At 39.9% G+C, this 26,515-nt stretch overlaps 1 protein-coding gene across 7 annotated transcripts in view; it reads left to right on the top strand.

Annotated features, from left to right (window-relative positions):
* Positions 1 to 2,549: 2,549 nt before the first annotated feature.
* Positions 2,550 to 26,515, top strand: part of Hacd4 (3-hydroxyacyl-CoA dehydratase 4) — a 31,250-nt gene continuing 7,284 nt past the window's right edge. For 3 of the 7 annotated variants that reach the window (XM_006538193.3, XM_006538190.3, XM_006538192.3), the window contains exons 1-6: positions 2,550 to 2,653; positions 3,923 to 4,026; positions 6,420 to 6,547; positions 14,638 to 14,750; positions 18,389 to 18,495; positions 21,662 to 21,787. In XM_006538193.3, coding sequence (XP_006538256.1) covers positions 2,616 to 2,653; positions 3,923 to 4,026; positions 6,420 to 6,547; positions 14,638 to 14,750; positions 18,389 to 18,495; positions 21,662 to 21,787 — 616 coding nt within the window. In that variant the 5' untranslated portion in view covers positions 2,550 to 2,615. The remainder of the gene's footprint in view (positions 2,654 to 3,922; positions 4,027 to 6,419; positions 6,548 to 14,637; positions 14,751 to 18,388; positions 18,496 to 21,661; positions 21,788 to 26,515) is intronic. The other 4 variants (NM_001377099.1, NM_001377098.1, NM_025760.5 and 1 more) reach the window with 2 other exon arrangements.

Genomic DNA, 26,515 nt, shown 5'->3' with positions numbered 1-26,515 from the left:
TAAAATAAAATACAGGTTTAAAAAGGAAGAAAGACTTTCTGTAGCCTTGCACAAATCTCTGACTGCGAATGGGGTGGGGTAAAGGTAGCTCCACATCACTGCCTGGGCCTCAGGAACACGTGCACTGGGTTTGTCTTCCAAGGGAAGAGAGGAATTTCACTTCTCATCTAGACAGATTTATCGTAATAATTCTTGTACCCATTTCCTTGGAAAATTCTTGTACCTATTTCTGCTGGATGGGGAAGGTTTCATTGCCGTTGTTGTTATTTTTGTTGGTTAATTGGCCTGTTTTTCATCTGGTACTAAAATAGAATCTTTGATGTATCCGAGAGACGTAAAGCCAAGTGATGGAGTGAAGGTTCAGGAGGTGGCTGTGGAGATGGTATAGACTGGGTTGAAGAGGGCCGGCTTCAGCTCACACTGCTGCTGGAGTGTGTGAACGAATGTAGGAAGTTAGTAGTTGCTCTAACTGATAAGACTGTATTGGGTGGGGATACTTTGCAATGATGCCAGAGTTTTAAACCTAAGTAGCTCTGAGAATGGTGACTTCGCTGTAGAAAAGTAGGCAGTGATCTAAGAAGGAAGGCGGTAAGCTCATTTGAAACAGTTTTAACTGGAAATAATGAAACTCTCACAAAGCAATACCCAGAAACCGTCCCAAGGCCAGAGCTAGTATTCAGAAGAGAGTCGGAAAGGCTTCGAAGAGATGGAGCTGTGCACGGTGATTGTCTCTGCAGAAGAGCTGACCTAGGGCCTACCTCTGAGGAAGCAGAGGGAGGATGCTGTGCAGAGAGGCAGGGCATGGGAGTCATAGCCATATGCAGAGTTGGAGAAGTGAAGGGAGGGCAGGAGAAGGATGAAGAAGAGTTTGCTGATAAAGGACCTCTTCTCGGGCAGACACCCTGTCCTCCCAGCTCCAGTCTGTCCAGAACCCCTGGCTTCTGCTGGGTTTGGGCACAGATGGCTTTGGAAATAGTTTCTTGTCTATGTGTTGTTTGCTCTTAAGCTCACAGATTCACGTCCTATAATTGAAGCCCGAGGGACAGTAGAAAGGACTTGGGGAACCCTGAGAGTAGTTTCGGGAGTGTTGGGAGTCCAAACTGTAAGGTACATGGAGCAAAAGGGTGATAGGAAATGAGATAGGGCCCTGGATGTTGATGGCAGATGACAAAGGTTTGAGGGGGGTGTTTAAAAGAGGGGTTCTAAACTCTGGGGTTAGAGATCTGAAAATGCACCCCCTTCCCTCCACCCCTCCAGATAGGGTCTCCCTCTGTACTCAGGGTGCCTGGAACTCACTGTGTAGCCCAGGCTGATGCTGAAGGCGGAATCAGCTCCCCACCTCGGCTTCTAGAGTGCTGGGGTTACGGGTGTGAACGACCACGTGACATGAATTTGTTCCTACACTGCCATGAAGGCCAGTGTACAGGAGACAATGGAGACAGTTGAGAGGACAGTGCAGCCTCTGCCAAGGGGCTTGAGAAGGAACGGAGGCTACAGAGGAGCTGGCCCCTGGTGGGGGGCGGGGAGACACGGAACAGTGGGACATCTAAGAGGCAGACTCTGTGACAGCTATGAGGAAGGAAACCATGACCCAAGAAGAAAAATTGCTGACTGTAACTTCTAACCCTGCTGTTTATCAGCTGTGTGACCTGTGGTGAGTGACAATATTTCTTAAGGCCTCAACTTCCTTTTTGGTAAGATGGAAGCACTACCTTCCAACTCCAGCAACTATATGTAACTGTTCCACTTGTGGGTTTTGGGGGAGTTTTTTTCTTTTCTTTTTTTTTTCTTTATTTTTTCCCATTTCTTCTTTTTCTTTTTTGGTGGTGGCGGTGGTTTTTTTTTTTTTTTTTTTTTTTTTGGGAAAATACTTTGGGGAGCTGTTTTGTTCTCTTCACCTGGTAGAACAGAATAATTGGAATCTGATCTTCACGAACCCAGGAGGTGGGTCACTCTGTCTAGGAGATGGGATGCCATTGTCCCAAGAAACCAGGAAAAGATGTGTGGGAGTGTTGGCCATGGGCAGCGACATTAACTTAAGCGAATAACATTAACTTAATGACATTAAACATTAAATAAATGACATTAACTTAAATGAACAAAAGCATTTATGCACACCACTGCCACCCAGGTCTCTAAGTGTCAGGGATGGATTTCTGGAGGGCTCTGGCTCATGTTTGAACAGATATTGGGCCATTTGCCCTTAGCTTTCCTTCCTGAACCGTTCTCCTACCTTAGGGCTTCTAAGAAAGGCCCTGGCCACCCTGAGGATCATGCAACCTTAGAGCTAGTTATATCCAGTTAAGAGTATAGGCAGGTGAACTTAGGGGTCTCCAGCCACAGATCAGTAGCCTGGGATCAGTTTGGAAAGCCTCGGGCGGATGTGCTTGTTCATCCCGCATACTTTCTATGCCTGGCCAGCTCTCCTAGGGCAGCATGGCAGGAATTTGACTTTCATCTCCTGCCCATCTCCTGACCTCTGCTTTTTTTCAAAACTTGCTGAGTGTGTTGAGGCCCCGCCCTTCCCGAGCCCAGCCTGAGGCGTCCCGCCCCTACCGCTTTCCCAGCCCACTCCTGCTGCTTCCCGGAGGTGCCAGAGGAGCAGACTGTGGCCCATGGGGCCCTCGGTGCTGCCAGCCTGGCTGCAGCCCAGGTAGGATTAGGGGGCTGCGGGGAGGGAGGGGCCAGGGAACTGGGCAGAAGCCCACCCATCGGCTTTCACTCCCGCGAAGCTCCTGACTGTTTAACACTGCTCCTTCTGCCTGGTAGTGGATTGCATTTTCTCCTCCATAGCTCAGGACAGAGGCTTTGCTGTTTCCTTCGGTTTTTTAGTTTTGGAGATGAGGAAATGGAAGGGTGGGCTGCAAGGCCACCTCTTCTCTTTGTGCGCTCCCACAAGTTCTTCTCTTCCTTGTCCTTGCTGCGCCCTAGATTTTGGCACAGGGTGATTTTGACAGCATCCTGTAGCAGCAGCATCTGTCACAGGCCAGATTCCAGGGAAACTAGGGCCTGGGGGGAGTGCTTACCTGAAGCCTGGTGATGCTGATTGGCTTGCAGTTTTCCCCTTTTAACCCCTATAGCAGTTTTGGTCATCTGTTGACTGCTCCATAGAGTTTGCTTATATATCTTGTTTCTCAGAAGTTTCCAACTAAGAGAAGTCATTGTTAACACTAACAAGGCCACTCTACACATCCTTGTGCACACCGGGAAGCCCTTCACCTCCTTTTCCAGCTCCTCAAACCAAGAATCACCAATCTTCTTTTTTAAATTCAGTTTACACCCTGGCTGTCCTCTCCCCAGGAACCCACACACACACACAGCTTTACACTCAGCTTGACTTCCTTTTTTTTTTTTTGGCTGAGCAACTAAACTGCTTTCTATGTGCATTTGATGGAGAGAACTAGCTTCCCTTGTAAAATACAACAGGAGGCAGGGCCAGGAAGAACGAGAGTGCAACCCCAATCACAAAAGTCAGGTGTGTTCAATGACTGAGTCATAATCCAATTGTGACCACTCCCCTTTGATAACTGTAAGCCAGCTCTTTCAAGTTAATTTGGCAAGCTGAGCTACTGGAGTTCAAGCTGCCCAAATCAGTCCCTTTGCGTCAGTGTTTCTTCCCTGTCCCCTTCAACTTTCAAAGCTTTTCTCATAGTGGCTGAAAGTGTTAGAGAAACAAGGTTAGAATGTTATCAAAGATGAGAATGAAGTGTGGAAAAGAACTACCTTTGGTTTTAAGCAATCTCAGTCAACATACTCTTGTTAGATAAATTCATCCCATCGGACTCTCATGGGTTTGGAGGGACAACCCAGTGAAAGACCCCAATATAGAACTCTGACCTGGAACAGTTTTCTTTTGCTTGCTCAGTTTGACTGGTACATTACATTAAAAGATGTGTTTAATGGCATTTTTCTGTATTTATAGGTATAGGAAGAATGTATATCTTTTCATCTATTACTTAATTCAGTTCTGTGGCCACTCATGGATACTGGCAAATATGACAGTCAGATTCTTCTCATTTGGGAAAGGTAAACACTCCTAAATGGTTTCGATTTCTAACTATTATCCCTGGATTCATCTGGCCTCACTGATTTTCATTTTGAACTTCTTGCATCCTGCATCTGGAACCATTCACGTCTCTGGAGTTTGTTTTTCCATAAGTATACTTAACTATTTCAGACTTAAAGGGAGAAGATGAGACCAGGCGAGAGGGGCCTGTCTTGCCCCAGAGCTGCCAGTTTGCTCTGAAAGCAAAAACCTATCTTTGGAATGTTCCATTTTGGTTCTGCACAAAACTCATAAATTAAACACATTTTGAAAAGTCTGTAAGTTCCAGCCTGACATTCTGTGCAGAGCAATGAGAAATTAATAAAATTCCTCCACTGCGTACTCATCCCCAGACTTAGGGTAGCTGGAGATGGCCAGTAACTGAATGACAGACAAACTTTATGCCCCCAAGACCCTGTTTGATCCCTCAAGAAGTAATACGTACATGACACACACACCGATGACTAGTCACCGACAAGCAGTTGGTATTGATGACTTGAATCATAAGCTTCCTTCAGTTTCCTAAAAAGTCAAGAATTCATGCTTTAAACTATTCACTTCAGATTGTTAAAGAGTGAATCACCAAGTGACTGTCAAAACAACCTTCTCTGAGTCCCATCCCCACATGAGTAAGTGTCATTACAGTTTACAACTGTTTGGTGACTTGACAATTTGAGCAACTGCTGGTTTAGCTAAAAACAAACACGAGCGTAGCTGGAAAAAAAAAACATGCTGAACTCATCAATCAAGTCTCCTGTATCACACTCATCTGTTAGACAGTAACAAACTCTCCTGTGTCTCTCAGTCTTACTGAAAATGTATACAATCTTGCCTTTGTTATTAATCTCAAAGCCAAAGCAGAAGGCTTGAATGTCAACCATGAGAGCTGAGAGTTTTCAACCAGAGGAAGACTGAGACACAAGTGGTAGGAGGCCATCAGCTCTGTAACCTTGTTAGGATAGGCTGTGTGATCAGACTGCAGCTCATTTACACCCCAGGCCCCAGTCAAGAATTCTGATGTGGCCCTAACCCTAGAGTGGGCGAAGTAGCCTTAGCCAAATGTCTTGCCACTATAATTGTAGCAGCTACTGTGATTAGATAAACAGAACTGGTCTGTTCATTGGAAATGAAGCCTGAGAACAATGGAATGGGAGACCGGTTCCATTCCCTAAGCCAGTGTCTCTCAATCTTCCTAATGCTGGGACTCTTTAATATAGTTCCTCATGTTGTGGTGACACCCCCAACCCCACCATCATAAAATTATTTCATTGCTACTTCATAAATGTAATCTTCTAGTTATGAATCCTAATGTAAATATTTGATATGTTGGATATCTGATATATGACCCCCGTGGAAGGTTGTGTGAGCCTGCAAGGGGGTTCTAGCTCACAGGCTGAGAAGCTGCTCTAGGCAATGATTCAAGCTGATCAAGAGCAACAGAGCCTTGAACTTGTGTGACCCCACTATCTTCTTCTGTCAGGACTGTGTAATGGTAGGTACAGGCAGAGGGTAAGAGTATGGACTACTAGTGTGTCAGCAATTGTGTCTCAGAGGGGCATGTGATGGGGCATTTATTTAAAAAAAAAACCACCAAGATAAGACTCTCCAGTGCCTGGTCAGTTATAATCATACAAACACCTGGAATCCAGTAAAAACAGAAAAATCTCCCTTCAAGACTCTGAATGGGGCAGGATTTTATTGAAGATCTTAAAGCAACACGTTTGTCATCAGAGGACCAACTGTTCCCTTCTATTCCAGTTCCCTCTAAGGCGAATACCTCAGTCGTGTCTTCTCATAATGCCAACTCCAAAGTTCAGTGCTCAAAACAAAGCCAGAGTCACTAGTCCCATCTGTGTACAGGACCCAAGCACGAGCAAATGTGGTGTGTGACGTCTCAGCACCACAGTGTCATTTCCATAAAATTTCTATGAAATCAGTTTTCTCATTGCCCTCTTTCTCAATGAAAAAGCTGAACATATCAGCTTTTAGTAACTTCACCTCCAAGTGATCTACATGTCAAGGGGTTTAGATTCTGATGGATTATGTTTGTGTCAGAATTGCTTAAGAATCTCATACATTGGAAATAAATACAATAACCCTGGCTGTGAAGACTTTCTAAGTTTCCATTCTTTTTGGAAGAGAACCAAGTACAAAGAACTATACATACATTCTCTAAGTACCTCAGTACTTCTTGTGAGTATCACAGTACTTTCTAGGGATGTATCACATTGCTACGAGTTAGTAGCTTATTTAAAATAATTTTTGTACATACAATAAATGCATCTTGTCTGTATTTTGCTATGCCCTGCAAATGTGTGTTCAGATGCAGTTTTGACTCACAATGTCCGTATTTGTTTGTCATTCACTAACACAGATTCCATGGCCGACACGTTTTACGCTATTGGGTTAGTTATGCGGGTTTGCCAATCCATTTCCCTTTTGGAACTTCTGCACATTTACATTGGCATTGAGTCGAATCAGCTTTTCCCACGGTTTTTGCAGGTAAGTTTAACCATGCTGTTATTGTAGAGTCTCGTTAAGTGTTTATTTTGTCCTATTTATAGCCCCGAGAATTTGTTCACAGGATTCCGTTACCTAAGCCACAACAGTTAGAATGGCCCATTGGCAGTGTTTGGGAAGTGCCACTGGCTGGTGTGTGCACGGCCTGGATCCTCTTCTGGAGAGTCCATGGCCATTTACCCTCTACATGTGTCTTTCTGAGGCAGAGCAGAAGTGGAAAGGATCAGAGTTGATGATTTTACTGTGATGCCTGGCTCTTCTATGGACCACTCTGAGGTTATGCTATCACAACCACAGGGCTTGATGGGAAAGAATAGGGGATTAAAAACAAAAAAGTGTTTGTTTTAACAGCAGGTTGACAGAATATTGAAAATTCACTTGTATATACTCCACATAGGTAATCATTGCTAGATTAAAACAAAAAAAATTAAATGGTGTTTTCCATGAAGACAAAATAAGTTTTGAGTTACTACATGGATATATATCTTAACAACTCCAGGATATGGAATTGCCATCGAGATGAGCATAATTTTAGGTATCCTCAAAAGAAATCTGAAAACAAACTGTTTCCTAAAAAATCAGAATCTTAATGTATTTAAATGCCTGGCAAAATGCTTGGTATATAAACACAGAGCTTAAAACTGGCAGGGTGTAGTGTTATATATCCTTGTGTTAATTTGCTTGAAGTAACATGAAAATTTAAAGGATACAAATAACGGCTTAATCTTCATGTATCTAATAAGAGCCTAGTATTATAAATATTAACTATAGATGGGTACGGCAAGAAAGGGTTGGCAAGATGTCCAGGTAAGGGCATTTGCCATTGAGTATGATGACCTGAGTTTAATTTCTGGAACTCACATTGTAGAGGGAAAAATTAACTTCTATAGTTGTCCTCTGACCTCCATTCATGCATAGCAGCAGGAGAGTGTGGGGGCATGTGCATGTGTCTGGGTGCACACACAGATACACAGACACAAATGTTTTAAAAGGTATGGGGTAGATTTCATTTTACTTACTAAATAAAAATAGGGAAGCCTTGTTCATTAGAAAGAAGGCATTTTATATGTTGACATACCAAGCATTTAAAAATGGAGGTCATGATGTACAATAAAGTTACATTAAAATTAACCAGCTAAGAGCTCAGAGAATCTTTTTAAAACATGTTCCTTTACAAACTAAAGAGGGAAGCAGATCTGTCATAGAAGCAGTGAATAATTTAGAAACGAGCTTTATTGGTATTTCTGGCTGAATGGGTCTGCTGTACTTTGAAAATGTCAAGATGTGTACACCGGGATGCCGCTTTTGGAAAGCAGAAGGAAGACTCAGAGTGCAGGAAAGAGGGTTCACTAGGGGCTGAATTAAGTTCATATAAAATCTGAGTCACGTTATCACTTTCACTCTTCCTTAAAGGGCTCTTTTTTCTTTTTTTTTTTTTTTTTGACTGACTTGGTTATTACTAATTTCTTAGTAACAAAGCATTTTCAGAAGAAAGGGTTGTGTTTAGCCATTGCTAATGCACACTGTGAGATTACAGAACCTTGTCTTGTCAGGGAAAAAAACCTGAGAGCTCGAATTATCCCTAGAAAATGCACACATATTGTTTGCTTGAAAGAATTAGCTATTAAAGAAAATATCTAATTTAAAAATAAATATAAAAAATAATATTTTCTATAGAATTATGGAAAATTGTCTCTTCAGGGTACTTGAAAATAAAAAGGATAAAACCTTTAAAAAAATTAGCTAGACTTGCCTAATATGCAAAATTACTCTAGAGCTCAGACATCTGAATTTTGGGGAGGCGTACAAATTCCAGAACATTCAAATTTTGTTTTCTAATCATTACTAATTAAATCCTTGAATCACTGAAATCATTAAATCATTATAACCAAAGATACAATTCCTGATTTGGTCACTTAAAATCAATAGTAAATACACATGCCGATATATTTATTTAAAAAGTGATTTTACTAAGTCCAGTGTTAATGGAGCACGATGCTCTGTAAGTCTGGCTCTGGGGAAGGACAAGCAAGGATCAGGGTACCAGGGTCGAGGACGAGCATCCTGCGCTATGTAAATCCCAGATGATGAGCACAGCTCTTCTGACACGCCTATCCATCTTCCTCTTTTACTTGAGGTTGTAACTGCCAACTTGAGGTTGGACTGGGATTGGAAAAGCTTTATAAAGGCACCATGGTAAATTCTCATATTTTGTGCCTTTCCCAGTTCAAGTTCTGCAGACAATTAGAATCCCTTCATTAGGGGATGACCCCAAGGCCTCAGCTTTAAAATAATGTAACAAAACGCTGGGTTGTGAAATCATTTGTGGTGTTCTCATTTCCCCATTTTTAAACGAAGAAATGGTACTTAGAGCAGCTGAGTTATTTACACTGATTATGGCTGACTGCAGGCAATATTTAAAAAAAAAATGCATTGTGTCCTCCTCCTGCTTCAAAGAAGACTAAAGCTATGTTTGCAGAGTTGTAATGTTACTATGATATTACCTTCACAGCATTGCGAAGCCACAACAGAATGCTTTCTTTTGAGAACAGATTTCCCAAAATGTCAAGATAAATAATTCCACCCAGCATGAACCATGGATTAGGATTAGCTAGTTGAACAACTAATGTAACATCTGGCAAGTGCTGGTGCCGAGGGAATGAGGGTAGATTTGGGTTTGTTCATTGTTCTGAGTTACTACATGTTTTACACTCACATATCTGACAATAAGCAAGAAACTATAATTTTAAAAATTATATGCAATTGTTCAAACAAAAAAAGCAGAGAAAACACACAGTGTAAGACAGTAGTTATTTAACGGACATCTATATTTTATTTTTAAATTACTTATGAGGAAAATCCAAAACTATTAACACAAAAACTGTTTATAGACTGCCGTTGCTTACAATAATCACATATCATCTAAATTATATGCAGAAACATAACATAGAGCTTAACACTTAAATTATACATAGAAATATAACATAGAGCTTTGCTTTCTTAGTTCCAAGCGGGGAAGCTTCAAAAGACACAAAAGCAGCATGTTAAAAATGACAATTTTGTAGTACAGAGGAACGCCAGGGCCCAGAAGTGGGAGTGGGTTGGTAGGGGAGCAGGGTTGGGGGAGGGTACAGGGAACTTTCGGGATAGCATTTGAAATGTAAATGAAGAAAATATCTAATTAAAAAAAAGTGAAAAAAATGACAATACAAATGAAAGCTAAGGGTTTTCTTTCCAGCCTTTTCCTTCCAATCAGATTTGCACATTTCATTACATCAGTTTTTAAAAAAGAAGTTAATGGGGACTAGTTGATTTTGATAGATTTCATTAAAGAAAGCCAAAACCAAACAACCTGACCACCGTAGAATGGGGACACAGCCACACCCGAGGGTTGATTTGAAGCCTGTGTTGAGTCTTCAGTCTTGCAGAAGCCTCAGAAGCTTTCCTTGATAAAACTTAAAGACAGGGGAAAACAAGCCCAGATCAACCTTTGTCCCACAGCGCTTGACAGGTTTACCTTGTAGGTAACTCTCAGGGGAATATAGATCAGCTGACTACAGCTACAGGTGGTTCCAAGCCATATCCCTGCCCCTCCACCAACCACCATGAATACTGCGGCAGATGCCCGTCCAATCTTAAACATGCTTATGCAACTTAAAAAAAAAATCTGTAAGTCAAAACACTACAAATGATTTCCTCTAAATGATCATGCCAGCATAGGTTCCACTCATGGTAGTCAAGTGCCCAGAACACTGTTGTATTAACCAACGTCACCAGCTCTGTCTCCTGTTTGTGTTGAAGGCAAGGAAGGCATCTCAAAGGAGAGTGTCCAAGTCTCTTGTGAGAGGACAGTGGTTTCCAGACTGCTTTCTCCAGGCTTCGAAGCAGCTGACTTTGCTAAACTAAGTCATCTTTGAACTATTCACAGATTTTTCTCCCTGTGTTCCTTGGGTTCAGAACGGGCTTTTATTACTAGGGACAAAGCTGCTGTGGCATTGAGCACATACAGCTCACTAGAAGGGGAAGTTAGGGTCTTCAGGTCTTGTCATTCTGATCTATGGAGATCTTCAGTGAACAGGTACAAAGCTATGATCTTTATAGTGTGATCTTACAAATGCAGGATGGCTTTTAAAAATCCACTGAGAGTGTTCATTATCTCAGCAGAAAAATGTCCCATGAACAATACTTCCTACAGATCTGGAATCAAACTCTGGAAGTATGACTCGGATTATTATGATCTAAACACTCAGATCTTCTCATTTTTGTTATGTTGGTAGCCACTCCAAAACTGACATCCAGACAATGGTCTGTTCCTTACAAAGTAGACATTAACACAAGAACCTCCTGGATGTTCTGAGGTAAATAACAGCCAGAGAGATTGCTCAGTGAGGAAAGTGCTCGCCCCACAAATCTGGCAAACTGAGTTCAATCCCCAGGGACCCAGGTGGAGAGAGAAAGCTAACTCCCGAGCATTGTCTCTGACCCGCACACGTGCATTATGTATTCACACCACACACTCACACCATACACTCACGCCTCACTCCATACCCCTCTGCGCCACAGTTAATTAACATTTACAGTAAAGCATCCACCTCTAGACCCAGTGCTGGGCAGGTGGAGAAAAGAGGAGCCCTGGATTGTACTGACCAGCTGGTCTCAATGAATCCGTGCGATCTGGGTTCCACAAAAAGACCTGGCTTCAAGAACAAGGTAGACAGGAACAGAAAACGACCCTGGAGATCAACTTCTGGCTCCACACATATGTTCACACGTATGTACATATATCTCGTCACATTCAAACATGCATACATGCACACACAAATGCATGTTTTGTGCTTTTTTAAATGTTAGTAATATGTAAAATAGTTATAATTTTGGTAAAAATAATAATTTTGAGATTGAAACTTATTGAGTTGAGAAATTCTTCCCATAGTCAGGATAGTGTTTTTACCCTTCCATTTTTTCCTATTTCTTAAATTAAAACAATACTGTTTATAGTTTCATACATTTCTTAATGACTTTTGAGCATTTCATGCCTCCTCCCCATCCTGCTAGAAGGCTCTTCTTAACAATCCCCACCCCTACCTTCATGCATTCTTTTGTGTATGAACACTCAGTTTATTTAGAATTTCTTGCTGGAGCCATCCATACACAGGCAAGAAATCCTTCAGTTTTATAAAGTACCTTGGCACTCAACAACATAACTTGTCAGTTTTTAAAATTAAATATATATGTGCTGGCTGCACATGTAGAAGTCAGAAGACAAGGTTGAGGAGTCAGTTTCATTTTTACATGTCTACAAGGATTTCAGGATTGCATGTTCCGGTCACCAGGCCTGCCTGGCAAGTGCCATGACCTGCAGAGCCATCTCAGCAGCTATAGAAACTCCTTTAAAGAACCGGCCATTGCCTGAATGTTAGGTTCTGGAGGGGCCCCCAACATGAATGCAGGACTTAGAGTCATTGTCTAGATTTTGATTCCAAACATGAAGGAAATCATTGTCACCTAGGAAAACACATGCTTTTGGGTAAAAGCAAATAAATAGTAACAGTGCCTTTTTAGTGTTATGCTGGAGATTAAATATAAAATTATAAATTTGAAATTGGCAGAAAGTAATAAGTATTGACTTTTATCAACTTACTATCTATAGCAAAATTCCTCTATTTTGCCATTATTGAATATAGTTAAATACCCATCAGATAATGAATTAGGTTGACATTTCACGTGGCAGGAACTTTCCTATTTCTGTATACATGCTGGCACTTGAGGGCATGCCCACTGCTGATTTTTATGCAACAGGAGACTTCATCACCAAGGATTCACAGAGCCTTCCCTGATGTTCTAATATATTTTCATCATATAGCCCCAACCTCACTGGTAGATTTTCCTCTGTCTTTACCATTTAAAGGGCAGAGGAAAATCTACCAGTGAGGCTGCATCTCCCAAATACTTAGACACTATCTCATCTTGCATTTGGTTAGTGCCTAAAACTCAGAGAACTTATGCTTTGCAAAACAAACAAACAAACAAACAAACAAAAATTCTAAAAACCAACAAAACAAAAAAAAGAAAACCTCGGGAAATGCACACATATGGATGCACACAGTATCGATTTCTAAGCTCATGGTTGAGCATGCTAAAACTTGAAGTTGATAGGATCCTTCTATGTAGAACATTGTAATCCCAGCCCAAACGGTCTCACTTGGATGAAAGCTGGAATCCAGAGAATTTAAATGCTATGATCATAGCATGGGTGACTAGGAAGTACACGTTTCCTAGCCACCAGGTCTGCAAGCAATCCATGATGAGATGGTGCCTGAATATCTGTGTGATGCTCAAGTCTTACATCCAAAAGCTGCCATTTGTCATGTCAGCCAGGATGGGTTACTCAGCTACTTAAATTGCAGTTTAGAAGAATTTATATACGCTAAATCAAGAAACTAGATCATTATATCTTAGAGAAGGATTGATGAAAGGAAAGAGCTCTATGGATAACTCCCATAGATTGACTAAGTTTGAATCATGTCTAATTCCCCTTAGCCATGCAGGGGCCCTCTTGACTCACCTCCGTAGTCATAAACACGCTGACATAGCTTATACATGTGGATTTCTGATCATGTGGACTGCTGTTGACAAATCTTGGGCTTTTTTTTTTTTTTAACACTAAAAGCCCATGAGTCTGTTGTGGATTATCCCAGGATTTTTTCCCTTAATCAGCTAAAAAAAAAAAACCAGCAATACAAAATACCCATCAACCCCCTTTTTGTTTTCTTTTCCTTTGCCACTAATATGCTCCATCAATCTCAAGGTTTTTTTTTTTTTTTTTTTTTTTTTTGACCACTGAAAGCAAAGAGAAATGCCCTTTTAAGCACAAAAATGTAGACTATACAGGCTATGTGAATATAACACAAGGCACTTTAAACTTTTCAGGGAAAGAGGACTGTGTTTTATTTAAGTTGGTAATTGGAACTAAGCCAAAAATATGTGAGTTTTCAGTGATCTTTAAATGCTTATAACTTGGCATATATAACATATATTCCAAGAATATGTTAAATTCTTTCTATTTTCCACTGGCTTAGGAAGGTTAGGATTATATTACTGCCCTGACAAAAAAAAAGTTACACTGGCTTCTCTATTGGCTAAAATAGAAATTTTCTGGCCTGTCATTCAAAACCCTTAACAATCCAGCCCCAAACACATTTTCTTTTCCTATTTTTCCTTCGCCCCACCCACTCCAGCCTCTCTGCGGTTCTTGATCCTCCTCAAGGCAGTGTAGATCATCACACTGCTACTTCTGCGGAGGCTGCTCTTGCCTGGGATGGCTTTCCTCATATCTACTCTACTAGGTAATTCCCATCCATCAGTCAGCAGCCAGCCGAAATGCTGCTTGTCCTCATGAACCTCTCTTCATCCTTCTCTCTGGCAGCAAGTATCTCCTTAACTGTGCGTCCCTCTGCAGCACGTACTGTAATTACATTCTCCACCACTAACTCTGAAGGCAGGGCCATTTTTATTGTACTATCTAACCCAGTGGTTGTGAACCTTCCTAATGCTGCAACCCTTTAATATAGTTCTTCATGTCGTGGTGACCCCTAACCATAAAATTATTTTTACAGCTACTTACTAAGTGTAATTCTGCTACCGATGCGAATCGTAATGTAAATTTCTGTGTTTTCTTATGGTCTTCAGTGACCCCGGTGAATGGTTGTTTGACCCCCACAAAGGGCTCATGACCTACAAATTGAGAGTTGCTGATCTAATTCATAGTGGCTATTCAAGTAGGAGATCGACAAAATGAATAGAAATGTGCATGTGTCAAGAAGAGAGAAAATATCTTGACTTAGGTAAAATGCTCCCTTTGTTTAATTATATATAATTATAAAAGTACAGGAAAACAAACAAAATTAAAGTCATTCATAACACAGCCCTTTCAGAGACAGCCACTGTTAATAGGTTAGAAAATGTACTTCCAGTTAAAGCATTCTTTTAAACAAAGCCCTGTTTTTTAAAATTAGAAAATTACTTAAATGGCCTAACAGATGACCACAATTCTTCATTTGTTTTTGTTTTAGCTCACAGAGAGAGTGATCATTCTCTTTGGGGTGATCACCAGTCAAGAGGAGGTCCAAGAGAAATGTGTAGTGTGTGTTTTATTCATCCTTTGGAATCTACTGGATATGGTAAGGTAAGTAAGCAAAATTGCTAGGCACGGTGGGATATACCTTTAATCTCAGAAGTAAAGATAGGTGAATCTCTGTCAGTTCATGGCCCGCCTGGCCTCCATAGCTAACTCCAGGCCAGCCAGTACTACATAGTGATACCATGTCTCAATTATCAATCAATCTTATAATACAAGGGAAAACTGCTTTAGTGAAATGAGTAATAACTGCTCGTACTGGTTACTGTGAACGAGACAGAAAAACATCACTGCATATTGTTTTATATGGAAATAGAAATGTACATGTAGGACTTTCCATAGTGGGCATATGAAGGAAAATGAGAACCAATCTTTGTATTTCAAGTGCAAATCTGAGCCCTCAGGTCCCCAGTACAAGGCTTTGCCATGACACTGACCTGAAATGACCTCATAGCTATATACTAATAGAAGGGACCTTATCATTTGTCTAGCATGCATCATTTTAATAATGGACTTTAGTTACTTGTCAGAACCCACAAAGTTGGTATCATAGTTAGCTTCAGTTGTCAACCTGACCTGGAGAAAAAGGAACCTCATCTGAAGAATTGCCTCCATCCCATAGGCCTGTGGAAGCATTTTGTTATTGTTAATTGATGGAGGATGGTCCAGCCCACTATGGGCCTGGAGGCAAGTCAGCAAGCACCTTTGCTCCTCACTGCTTCAGAGCCTGCCCTGACTTGCTTCAGTCAGGGAATATGACTTGAGAGTCTTTCTTACCCCCAAACCATTGGTTTTGGTCAATGCTTTATTATAGCAACAGAGAAGCAAACTACAACATTTAGTTTCTGTAACTTCAAGAATATTTTATATTAGGACCTCATTTCTCTGGGGAAAAATGTACCTCATAGCCATTTCTAGTGGGATCTAATGGCTAACTTAGTCCTTTTGTGGCATCCCTAGGAACTGCTATTGCTTCAAATATCTGGATGGGAGCAGGCCCCAAAAGAGTCTCTATTTTGTGGCTGAGATTGGGTATTTTATTCTGATATTTTTATCCTATTGTTAATAATGTGACCAAGTTAAAATATAGCCTCAGCAATAGGTTGAGTCCTAAAGATTGTATGTGTACTTAGTAAGTTATTTAATGTTTCCAGCATAGCACTTTATGGTAGCACGTTTGTAGCCTGTGACTTCCTATTTATACATGGCATTGGTTCCTCCCTAGGAACCACAGCTTTCCACTACATTAGAATATGGGCCCGTCTACCTCAGTATCCATTCTCAGATAAACTCAACAGAATAAAATGCCTTTCACACAAAAAGTAGCAGTAAACTATCATGGGATGATTTGGGGACATAAGAGGATACAGCAAGATGAAACCAACTTCCACTATTTATTTGATACATGATCTTGGGCAAGCCATTTGCCTTCTCATAAATGACCACTTTATTGAGATATAAGTTACCTACCACAATTTAACTTTTTAATATAAAATATGTGAGTTTCTGTATAGTCAAAGAGATGTACAACCACCACTATTATTCAGTTGAAGAATCACCCATGAGAAATCTATGGCCATATGCACATATCATTCCTGACTCCTTCCTTCCCCAGGCCCTGGCAACCATATTTGTACTATATGGGTTTTCCCACTTTGTGTTTCATGTAAATGGAATCATTGAATAGCTGGTCTTTTGTTACCATCCTCTTTTCCCTTGGAATAATGTTCTCAATACAGTGTTGTAGCATGTAATGGTATTTCATGGCATTTTGTGGCTAAATAATTTTCCATTGTATCAACAAAGCCCTGGATCATTCTCATAGTTGATGCACATTTGCATTATTCCCACATTTTGGCAATAAGAAATATGCCATGAGTACTCACATATAAGCTTTTGTTTCCCTTATAGCCAGTAGTAAAACCTCTGGGCTCCCATTTTGATACTGTTTTTATCTCTGCACAATTATCTCAATCTACTGTGAAAAAAAATGAAAGAAAATAATGAGCAGGGATCTTAGTCATCTGCTAAAGGTGCCTGTGAAAAGATTACAGCTAATATGAGAGCTAATGATGAGTCAGATGCTGTCCTCCTAAGAACATGATAAGGACATCCCTTCTTGCTACTCTGTTCAACATTGTGTTAGAATTCCTAGCCACAACAATTAGGGAAAACTGTAAAAGGCTTCCAGATGGTAGAAAAGTGTTAGTGACCAACAAGTTTAGTAGAGTTGCACAACACAACCCCAGGTTAATACAAATCAGCTGCATTTCTATATATTTGCAGTGAACTATCTGAAAATGAAATAACAAAACCAACCTTGTATATCTCCAACAGAATAGAGTACTCAGGAACAGGTTCAGCAAAAAATAGGCAGACCTTGTACAGTAAAGACATTCATTGAGAATTAGAAACACATCCCATATTGGAACTTAATATTGTGCAGATGCCAATACTCACAAGTAAATCTGCAGTCTTTGAAAGCCCTGTTAGAATGTCAACTGGTTTTCTTGCAGTAATTGAAATGCTGATCTTAAAATCATAGAAACCTGAACTTAGATGAATTAAACTTTTATAAGAACACACTTCTTCTCACTCTTTCCAATTCAGGACTTTACTACAGAGCAGCAATTATTACATGAGTGACCCTACTCCATCGACCAGTCAGGGGACACAGCTGTCAGTTCAAAGATAACCTCCTCTAGTTTGGGTTAAGTTTTGCAAAGAGAATCAATGGGGAAAATATCATCTTCTCTACAAAAGACAATAGGGCAACTGGATGCTACATGCAAAAGATCAAGTTGTATTTGACATTGTACCCTTAGATAGAACACCAAAGCCACAAGGAACAAAAGAAAAAATAGATATTGATCTGTATTAGGGAGTTACTGTGATGGCTGATACGATGAACTTGATTGGATTCCAAGGGCCTTAAGGAGGCACACCCTTGGGTGTTCCTACAAAATTCGAGTTTAGCTGAGGAAGACTTTCCTTGAATGTGAGTTGTATCATCTCATGGGCTGGGATCCTGAACTGAAGAAAGAAGAAAGAAAGGAAAAGAAGTTTGTGAGTAAATAGGCCATTTGGTTAATTCTGACATGTGTTTAGGTGTAGAAACCATTGGTTTATTTATAGAAATAAAATCACATTGAATACTTTGCACTAGCAGGTTTAAAGTTACTTACTGTACCCCAAACCTGCTTCTAAGACCAGTTCCGATTGTGTAACTGGGCAATGCTGCAGAAACAGAGGGATGGTAGATAGGAAATTGTGGGTTGTGTTTTAATAACATCATCTTTTAAAATATGTGCAAATAGGCCTGTCTTTTCAAGAAGCCTAACTGTTGCTGCATAAAATGAGCTTGGCTTTTAAATAAAATTGAAGTCATTAATCATGGAAGCTTATAGCTGTAATTTCTTGGGAGGAGGTAAGAGCTACATTCTTGCTCTCTTCAGCAGTATAATTATCTATGATCCACCCCATGAGATAAGGCAGAGAGACACGGGTTTCCTCCTGCAACAATACACCATTTTAACCCCTGTCCTTACTTAAACTATAGGAAATAAAGCATGTAATTCCCACTTCCAATTTCATTCCAGTGTTTAATTTGTAGTAACGTATTTTCTTCTCTTATTTCCCAGACAGCAGCAGCAAATGATGCTTACGAACTACCTGTCTCCTTCCAGGTACACTTACAGCATGCTGTCAGTCATAGGGACATCTTATGCTGCCTTGACATGGCTCAGTCAAACACTCTGGATGCCAATTTACCCTCTGTGTGTTCTTGCTGAAGGTAAGAGACCTGTTGTATTTCTGACTGACATAAGCTATTGAGCTATAATCATTCATTCACTAATTTCTTGATAGGGAAATTGCTATTCTTTAATGGTTCTTGGCTTATTGATGTTAACTTTCCCAGTCTATTTTCTTGCTTCAAAGAAGCAAACCATTAAGAAGCAAAGTTCAGTGGGGTGTAATGGGGTATACCTGTAACACTGAGCGCAGACACCAGGTCAGCCTGGTCTACATAGAGTTCCAGGCGAGCCAAGGATATGTAGAGGGGCACTGTCACAAAGATTGAGAGGGGAAAGGGGAAAAAGGAATGGGAGGAAAGGAAGAAATAAGAGTAGGGGAGAGGGAGAGCATTAAAGTTCAAGGTGGAGGTAGTCCTACACAGAGTACAAAATACTGGGCTAGAAACAAGTGTCAGGGCCCAAGTCCTTGCCATCATCAACTATGAGTATGGGGCAACTCATTTCACCCCTGAGTCTGTTTACATCCCCAAATTGGGTTTAACATACAGAGAACCTACATTTTAATTTTTTAGTACTTAGAAATTTGGTCATCTCTGGCTAGAGGGTCTCTTGCCATCTCCAAAGTATCAGATCTCTGCCAGTGACCATTTGACTACCAGTCCATGAGTAGCCACTTTCAGAGGAAAGCTAAACTAAAATAGTTCCCCAGTACAGCACCACAGATTATTATTTTATACGGTACATCTCAGTTGCAACTAGACATCTGTATGCTTCTTGATTGCATGTCCCTTATTAGACTAGTTCCATGTGCACACACAGGTGTCTACCTTTTGCTTCCTTCCTCATGTGCACCAGTATACATGGCCAACAAACAGGAGACCAACTATTGCCTGTACTAATAAATCAAGGAACTAAAGTAAGCACTTTTCAAAGTACTTGAGGCCAAACAAAAAACAAACACTTTCCCCCAGTAGAGGATTTCATAGGCTGTAGGGAGATTCTTCTGAAAGTCATGATTAAAAATTTTAAATAATGCAAAAAGCATTTAAAGTAACTACAGGAAAATATAGACATTATAAAGAGTGCTGTTGCCAATAATTGTGAGTATATAAAGACTAGTATATAAAAGAACATCATGTGTTTTCAATATTTATTAATGACTAGAAATAATAAGTCAGAATTTTAAATTTTCTATTGTTTTAAAATGAATTGTTAAAAATATAATATTTTCAGAAAATCTAGAGAATAATGTTTTATAAACCATTAAAACCCAGTCACCCATTCTTTAAGAATGAAATTCTTCATTCATGGAAGATTTGCTAAGAGCACTTACTTGTCTTGTCATATGGAAATTCTATAAGGAACACAGAAGGAATAGATGTTGGAAAGAGTATAATGTTTACATTAGGAGAGATACAGTTTTAAGACATATACAGCAGAGAGAGTGCAGTCGATAATTGTGTACACTTCCAAAACAGTAAATTCAATTATCTTATTTTAAAAAAAAAATACGAGATGTTGAATACTAGATTTTATCATTCAGCATTATATACATATATAAAAACACCACACTGTGATCCATAAATATATACATTGTGATTTTCAATTAAAACTATATTAACAAAATAAAGAGTTAAAATTTTCTAAAGACTGTAAAATGAACTCTTTCCCTAAAAGTGAGGGATGAATAAGTATATAAGAAACATTTCTGTTGTTGGTATTCAGTATTCTAAGTGCTTCCCTGTTGAGGGAAGCCTGTTTTGATATCGATGCCCTACAATCTTCTCCCTTTCATTATCTTGTAAATCACTCTCTCAACAACTGAATATCAGCAGAAAAAAACCAAGGCACACACGTGGCACAGTGTTAATGATGCTTAACTCCAGGTAGTGGAGAAGGGGAGTCTGGGAACTTTGCCTATGCTGGACCTTCCAGAGTATAAAACTCTGCAGGGAAGGAAAACTACTTTTAATAAAGTTAATAACTCTTATTTAAGTTTTTTGTTTTTGTTTTGTTTTCCTTTTTTATATAATTTTACAGCTATATTTTTCATGTCTGATAAATTCAACAAATAAACACATCTCCTATAAATATCCAGTGATTACTCCTATGTCAGATGTTCAAGACTTGGAGGCTGCCCTTGTTAATGGCATGCTTGGTGTCCACTGGCAGCCCTGCACCAATACCACTCATCCCATATCTATCTGCCTCAGCTTCTGACTTTATCACACTGCAACACATTTTATTTTGAAATAATTAGAGAATAACTTGTAAAAAAAAAAAAACAGTGCATCAAGGAGCTGGAGAGATGGCTCAGCAGTTAAGAGCAGTGGCTGCTTTTCTAGAGGATCTGGGTTTGGTTCTTAGCACCTATATGGCATCTAACAACTGTCTGTAACTTCAGTCTCAGATGATTCACCACCCTCTTCCAGCTTCCACAGGACTGTAGGCATGTAGTACACTTACATACATGCAGGCAAAATACTGATACATGTAAGACAAAAATCTAACTACCTTTTATTTCACTTTCCTGATGGCAGCAGCTTAGAGAACTATAGCATGCCATTTTACTGCATGAAATGCTATTAAAAATCTATACATGTGATATAATTTCATGGATCCTCTTATGTCCCTAAAACTAAACTAGCCTCCTCCCACAGAATAATTTATGTCAGTATTTCCCACAGAGTTCCTCTAAATTTGTATTAAGTACTTCTAGGGCTGAGAACAAAACAGATATCCTAAGGCCAGTAATGGTGACAGAATGATGGGTGATCCATTTCATTATTGCAAAACTGCTCAGAGTCTTCACTATGTTAAACATGTGTCATGTAACTCCAAGAAGAAAATAGTATGCAGCACTTTCCATCCTGACTTTCTCCCTATTTGTGAGCGAGGAGACAGATGTATTTTTAACTCATCATTTTAAGAAGCGCCATATAGTCTTTCCATGTAAGCATGAAATGTGTGGATTCAACCAACGGCACAGTGCACAATGGGCAATAATTAACAATAATGCTAGAACAATTTAAGACACATAATCATGCCACAGATTTCTGTGTCAAGCTGAACCTTTAACTAAAGGACTCGGCAATCACCACAAAACTGTTATTGTCAATTCGAAATCTCCTTTCTTAGAAACACATGCACGTACCCTTCTGTAACCCAGAAAGGGAATCTTCATGATGCTTTTTCTTTAAACAGCATTCACCATCTATCAGTCACTGCCTTATTTTGAGTCATTTGGTACAAACTCCACCGTGCTTCCGTTCGACCTATCTACCTGTTTCCCTTATGTGCTGAAGCTGTACCTCATGATGCTCTTCATAGGTAAGTAGATATTTGGTTTGGCATCCTTCATGTGTGTGTTGGTTTATACTGTCATTGTCCTACACAGACTAGCAAATGGAGAGGAACTAAAGAGGAAGCCCAGCACAGTCAAACTAGATTGTCTAGTTAAGGCCCCAGTGCTTTTTGTGGGGCACCACGAAACCAAGTATTACACAATTTCACTTCCAACAAAAACAATGCAACTAGCAGAAAATATACTTGCAAGATGCATGGAATATAGACATTTGGACCACAAGGACACAACTATTATATAAAATGGGAAATAGAAGGATTATCTATTTTTCCCCATTTATACCGATTTTGTTTTCTGTTTGGCTTTACATGCTAGCACCCTGAGCAGGCAAATAGGAAGTTGGTGATAAAGGCTCAAGAAAAACTTTAGAACAAAAACTTACAGTTGTAGGATGTGAAGTGATGGCTCATTACTTAGGAGCACTTACTGTTCTTAAAGAGAACCTGGACACCCACATGGCAGCTCGCAACCATCCATAATTTCAGTTCCAGGGGATCCATACCCTCTATTCTGGCAGCAGGCATGCCCATAGTACACATAGACACAGGTAGGTAAAACACTTATGAACACATGAAATAGATCTTTTAAAAAGTTACACTTGAGCCATACTTTGTGACACACACCTTTAATCCCAGCACTTTGGAGGCAGAGGCAGGGAGATCTCTTTAGTCAGTTGCAGGACAGGCAGGGCCATATAGAGAGACATTGTCTCCAAAAGAAAAATAAACTACACACAACACATACAACACACACACACACACACACACACACACACACACACACACATACACACACAGAGAGAGAGAGAGAGAGAGAGAGAGAGAAAGAGAGAGAGTTATATGCGTGTGATATTTCAAGATGGATTTATAAGATGGATAAGTAGAGACATCCAGCACTTTGCTGCACAAAGAAAACACTAAGTAATAGGCACAGAGCTACATTTTGAGGTGAGTACAACAAACTACTGGGTGAAACTAATGCACTATGATATTAAAAGGCTTGGCATAGCAATAGATACAAAATATCCAAGTCCTGCCATGCCATATACACCACTAAGGGTGGGAGAATCTCCTTCTGGCTAAGGTTGAATGCACAGAGTCCTAACAAGCTGTGTTGGATACAGGGGATTGGAGAACTTGACCTCTGAGACCAAGGTAGGGCTAGTAGAGTGTAGACTCACAGCAGTGTGAGGACCAACCATTTCTTCCCACAGATCCAAGCATGGGTGCCTGCCACTTACAGGGTAAGACAAGACTTACCTGTGGTCTAATGCTTCTCTGACCACAGGGGTAGACTGCAGCAGCCTTGAGCAATGCTAAGGCTTCAGTTAGTGCTCCTGCCTACAGGGTACATGGCCCAAGGAAGTCCACAAGGAAGCTTAATCAGGTGCTGGCTACACCCTGCTTTCACTTTCTCCTACAGACAAATAAAAGACCACTGAGAAGTCCAAGGGAAACTTAAAAATTTCTTAAAAACAATGGAAATACAGGATCCCAAACCTGTGGTATACACACATACACACACACACACACACACATAAAACAATACAAAGAACAATGAACAAAAATATTTTAAGAAGTATTTTGAATAGACAACATAATCATGCATCTCAAGGACTAAGAAAAGCAAGAATAAACTAAATCCCAAGATATTATATGAATAGAAATAAAAATCAGACCAGAACTGAACCATAAAATAACAAGTGCCAAGGCTCAGTGAAACAAAGCTAGTTATTTACCTGAAAAGACAAAAGTGGATAAACCTTTCAGTTAGGACAACCTCCACAAATAGAAGATACAAAAAAAAAAATCAAGTTTAAAATGTTAAAGGAGACATTACAGTCCACAGCACAGAAATACAGATGATCAGTTGAAATTATTTTGAAAAACATTCTGTTAATAAATTGGAAAATATGGAAATAGATATAAATGACCTACCAAAATTTAACCAACAGGATATGGAAATCCAATAGAATATAGAAAAACCTGAATAGATTACCTGGGTGTAATAACTAGTAACCAATCTCCTGGTGCAGAAAAGCCAGGATGAGATGGGTTCACTGATGAATTTTACCAAGATTTTAGAGTAGCCAGTACTACTTCTTCTTGCATTAATTAATCATTTGGGCTAGCATTACCATTATCAAAACTTTACAGGAAATAAGAAGGAACTATAAAACAACAGCCCCAGTCAACAAAGTTCTAGTGTATCAGAAAGACCATGCGCTGTAAGAAGCTAGGCTTCATTCCCAGGTGCAAGATGGCTCAACCTCCACAGACCAATAAACTACCACATGATATAAAGTGTCATGTGAGTGGGTGTAGAAAAATCAGTTGATAAAGTTCAACCTCCATTCATGATAAAATGGAAACACAAGTGAAGTATAGCAAGCCCACAACTAGTACCATCCTGAATGTTGAAAACCAAAGTCTTTCAGGAACAAGACAAGATGTCCACTCTCTCTTGCAATGTCATCTTCACTTTAGTCAGAGCAATTAGACAAGAGAAGGAAAAGGTAGATGCATAGGAAAGAAGGGAGTCTAAACAACTGAGTGTGTGGGGTTGCGGACATGAATAAAGACTTCGCCAGAACTACTAGGAGGGAGATAGATTGAGTGAGGCAGGAGGACAGTGTCAACAAAAGAAGCATTTGATGTGGGCAGTACCTAAGCTGGATGTCACATGCTCCACATTCTTCTCTAATTTTCTTAGATAAAGAACTCCAAGTTCATTCAAATCAACTCTTCTTACCACTTGATGCTACTTGGGGCTGTCTACTCAGGATCTACCTTCTGTTTTGTTTATTTGTTTAAAACTCTTCCACACATAATGAATTTGCCAAGGAAGAATTTTATGAATGAAATCTAAGTTACAATAGCCACACAACATACCTACGAACAAACTTAGGCAGTTCCGCTACAAAAAAAGTACAGAACACTGATGAGAGAAATGTCAGATATTAGAAGATGGAAAGACTGCCTATTTTTATGGATTGGCAGAAGTCATTAACTGTCCTTAGTACTCAAAGTGCTCTAGGGATTCGATGCAATCTTCATCAAAACCCTGTTGTCATTTGAGGACTGAGGTCATCAGTCAGGGGGTAAGTGGCATGCTGCACAAGCATGTGGACCCGAATTTGAATCCCCAGCATCCACTAAAAAACTGGGCATGGCCACACACCTATAACTTGGGGCTGTTGAAGGAAGAATTGCTGGGCCTTGTGCGCTGTTAGTCCAGCTCTGGGTTCAGTGAGAGACCCGGTTCATCTCAATGCTATAAGGCAGAGAGTGATATCGTCAAGAGCTGAGTCTCCCTCTTGCCACTTACATGTACACACATGGTGTATGTACCAGCAACCACATGTGCAAGTACCATAAACACATATGCTTTTAAGAAAATAATTTTAATAAGAATAAAATAGCAAATGACATGCTACACAGAACAGCAACAACAAAAACCAATACAATTAGTATGCAAGCCCAGAAGCTACCGAATCAAATAGAAAGAGCAAAGCTAGAGACATAGACACCTGGTTTCTAGACATAAGGCAGAGCTCAGTAATAAGCAGGAAGATACTGCATAAAAGGCACATTTATTAGTGAAACAGAATAGAGAATCCAGAAATAAACATGCCAACAATAACAATACACATCAGAGAAACACACAGCACTAGGAGAAAAGGATACACACATACACACACACTCACACAGAAGACTGACACATGACTCCAACCCTTACCCTACACAGAAATCAACTCAAACTATCAAATGCCTTAACATAAGACCTGAAACTCTAAGTACCAGTGAAAGACTTCACGATATGGTACAAATGATAATTCTTGAATGAGGTACCAATATCTCAGAGAACAAAAGCAAGAATTAATGAGATGACATCAAATAGCCACAAACATCAAATGACAACAGGGTTTTGATGGAGATTGCATCGAATCCCTAGATTACTTTGAGCACTAAGGAAAGTTAATGACTTCTGCCAATCGTGAAAATTGGCAGTCTTTCCTTAGTTTGTTCCTTCTACACAGCAAATAACAGAGTAAAGGAAAAAACCTACAGAGTGGGAGAAAACAGTTGCCAAGTCTTCAGAAGGTATAGAGACCCCAGAAATTCAATATGAAATTAGTAGTACAATTAGAATGTGTTTGTGATATGAATATACTTACAAAGTACACACACACACACACACACACACACACACAAGAACTATGAAATAAATGTTCCATTTTACTAACCACCAGGGCAACAGATTCAGTCAGAATGTCTGGCTATCAACCATACAACAACAAAAACAAATGTTAGTGAGGATGTGGAGAAAAAGAAACCACTGTTGTTAGGAATGCAAATTAGTGCAGCTACTCCTGCAACAGTGTGGAAGTTCCTCAAAAAAAAAAACCTAAAAATAGAACTACCATATGATCCAACTGCCCCAAAGAGAGGACAAAAGGAAGTGAAGTTAGCAGCGTATGGAAAAGAATGCACTCTTCACAATAGAAAGATGTGGGGCCCTGGAGGCTGTCAGCATGGATGGATAGAGAAAATATGCTGCATGCTCACACAGTGGGTCATCTAGCCACAAAGCCTGAATTTCTGTTATTCCAGAACAACGAAGAGAAACAGAGAGCACATTAAGCAAGGGCAGCTATAATGTTCTTGCTTATGTGTGAAGATTTAAGAACTGAC

This window comes from Mus musculus, chromosome 4, assembly GCF_000001635.26.
Source record: "Mus musculus strain C57BL/6J chromosome 4, GRCm38.p6 C57BL/6J".
Taxonomy (NCBI): Eukaryota; Metazoa; Chordata; class Mammalia; order Rodentia; family Muridae; genus Mus; species Mus musculus.
This window is presented reverse-complemented; position numbering and strand designations above follow the sequence as displayed.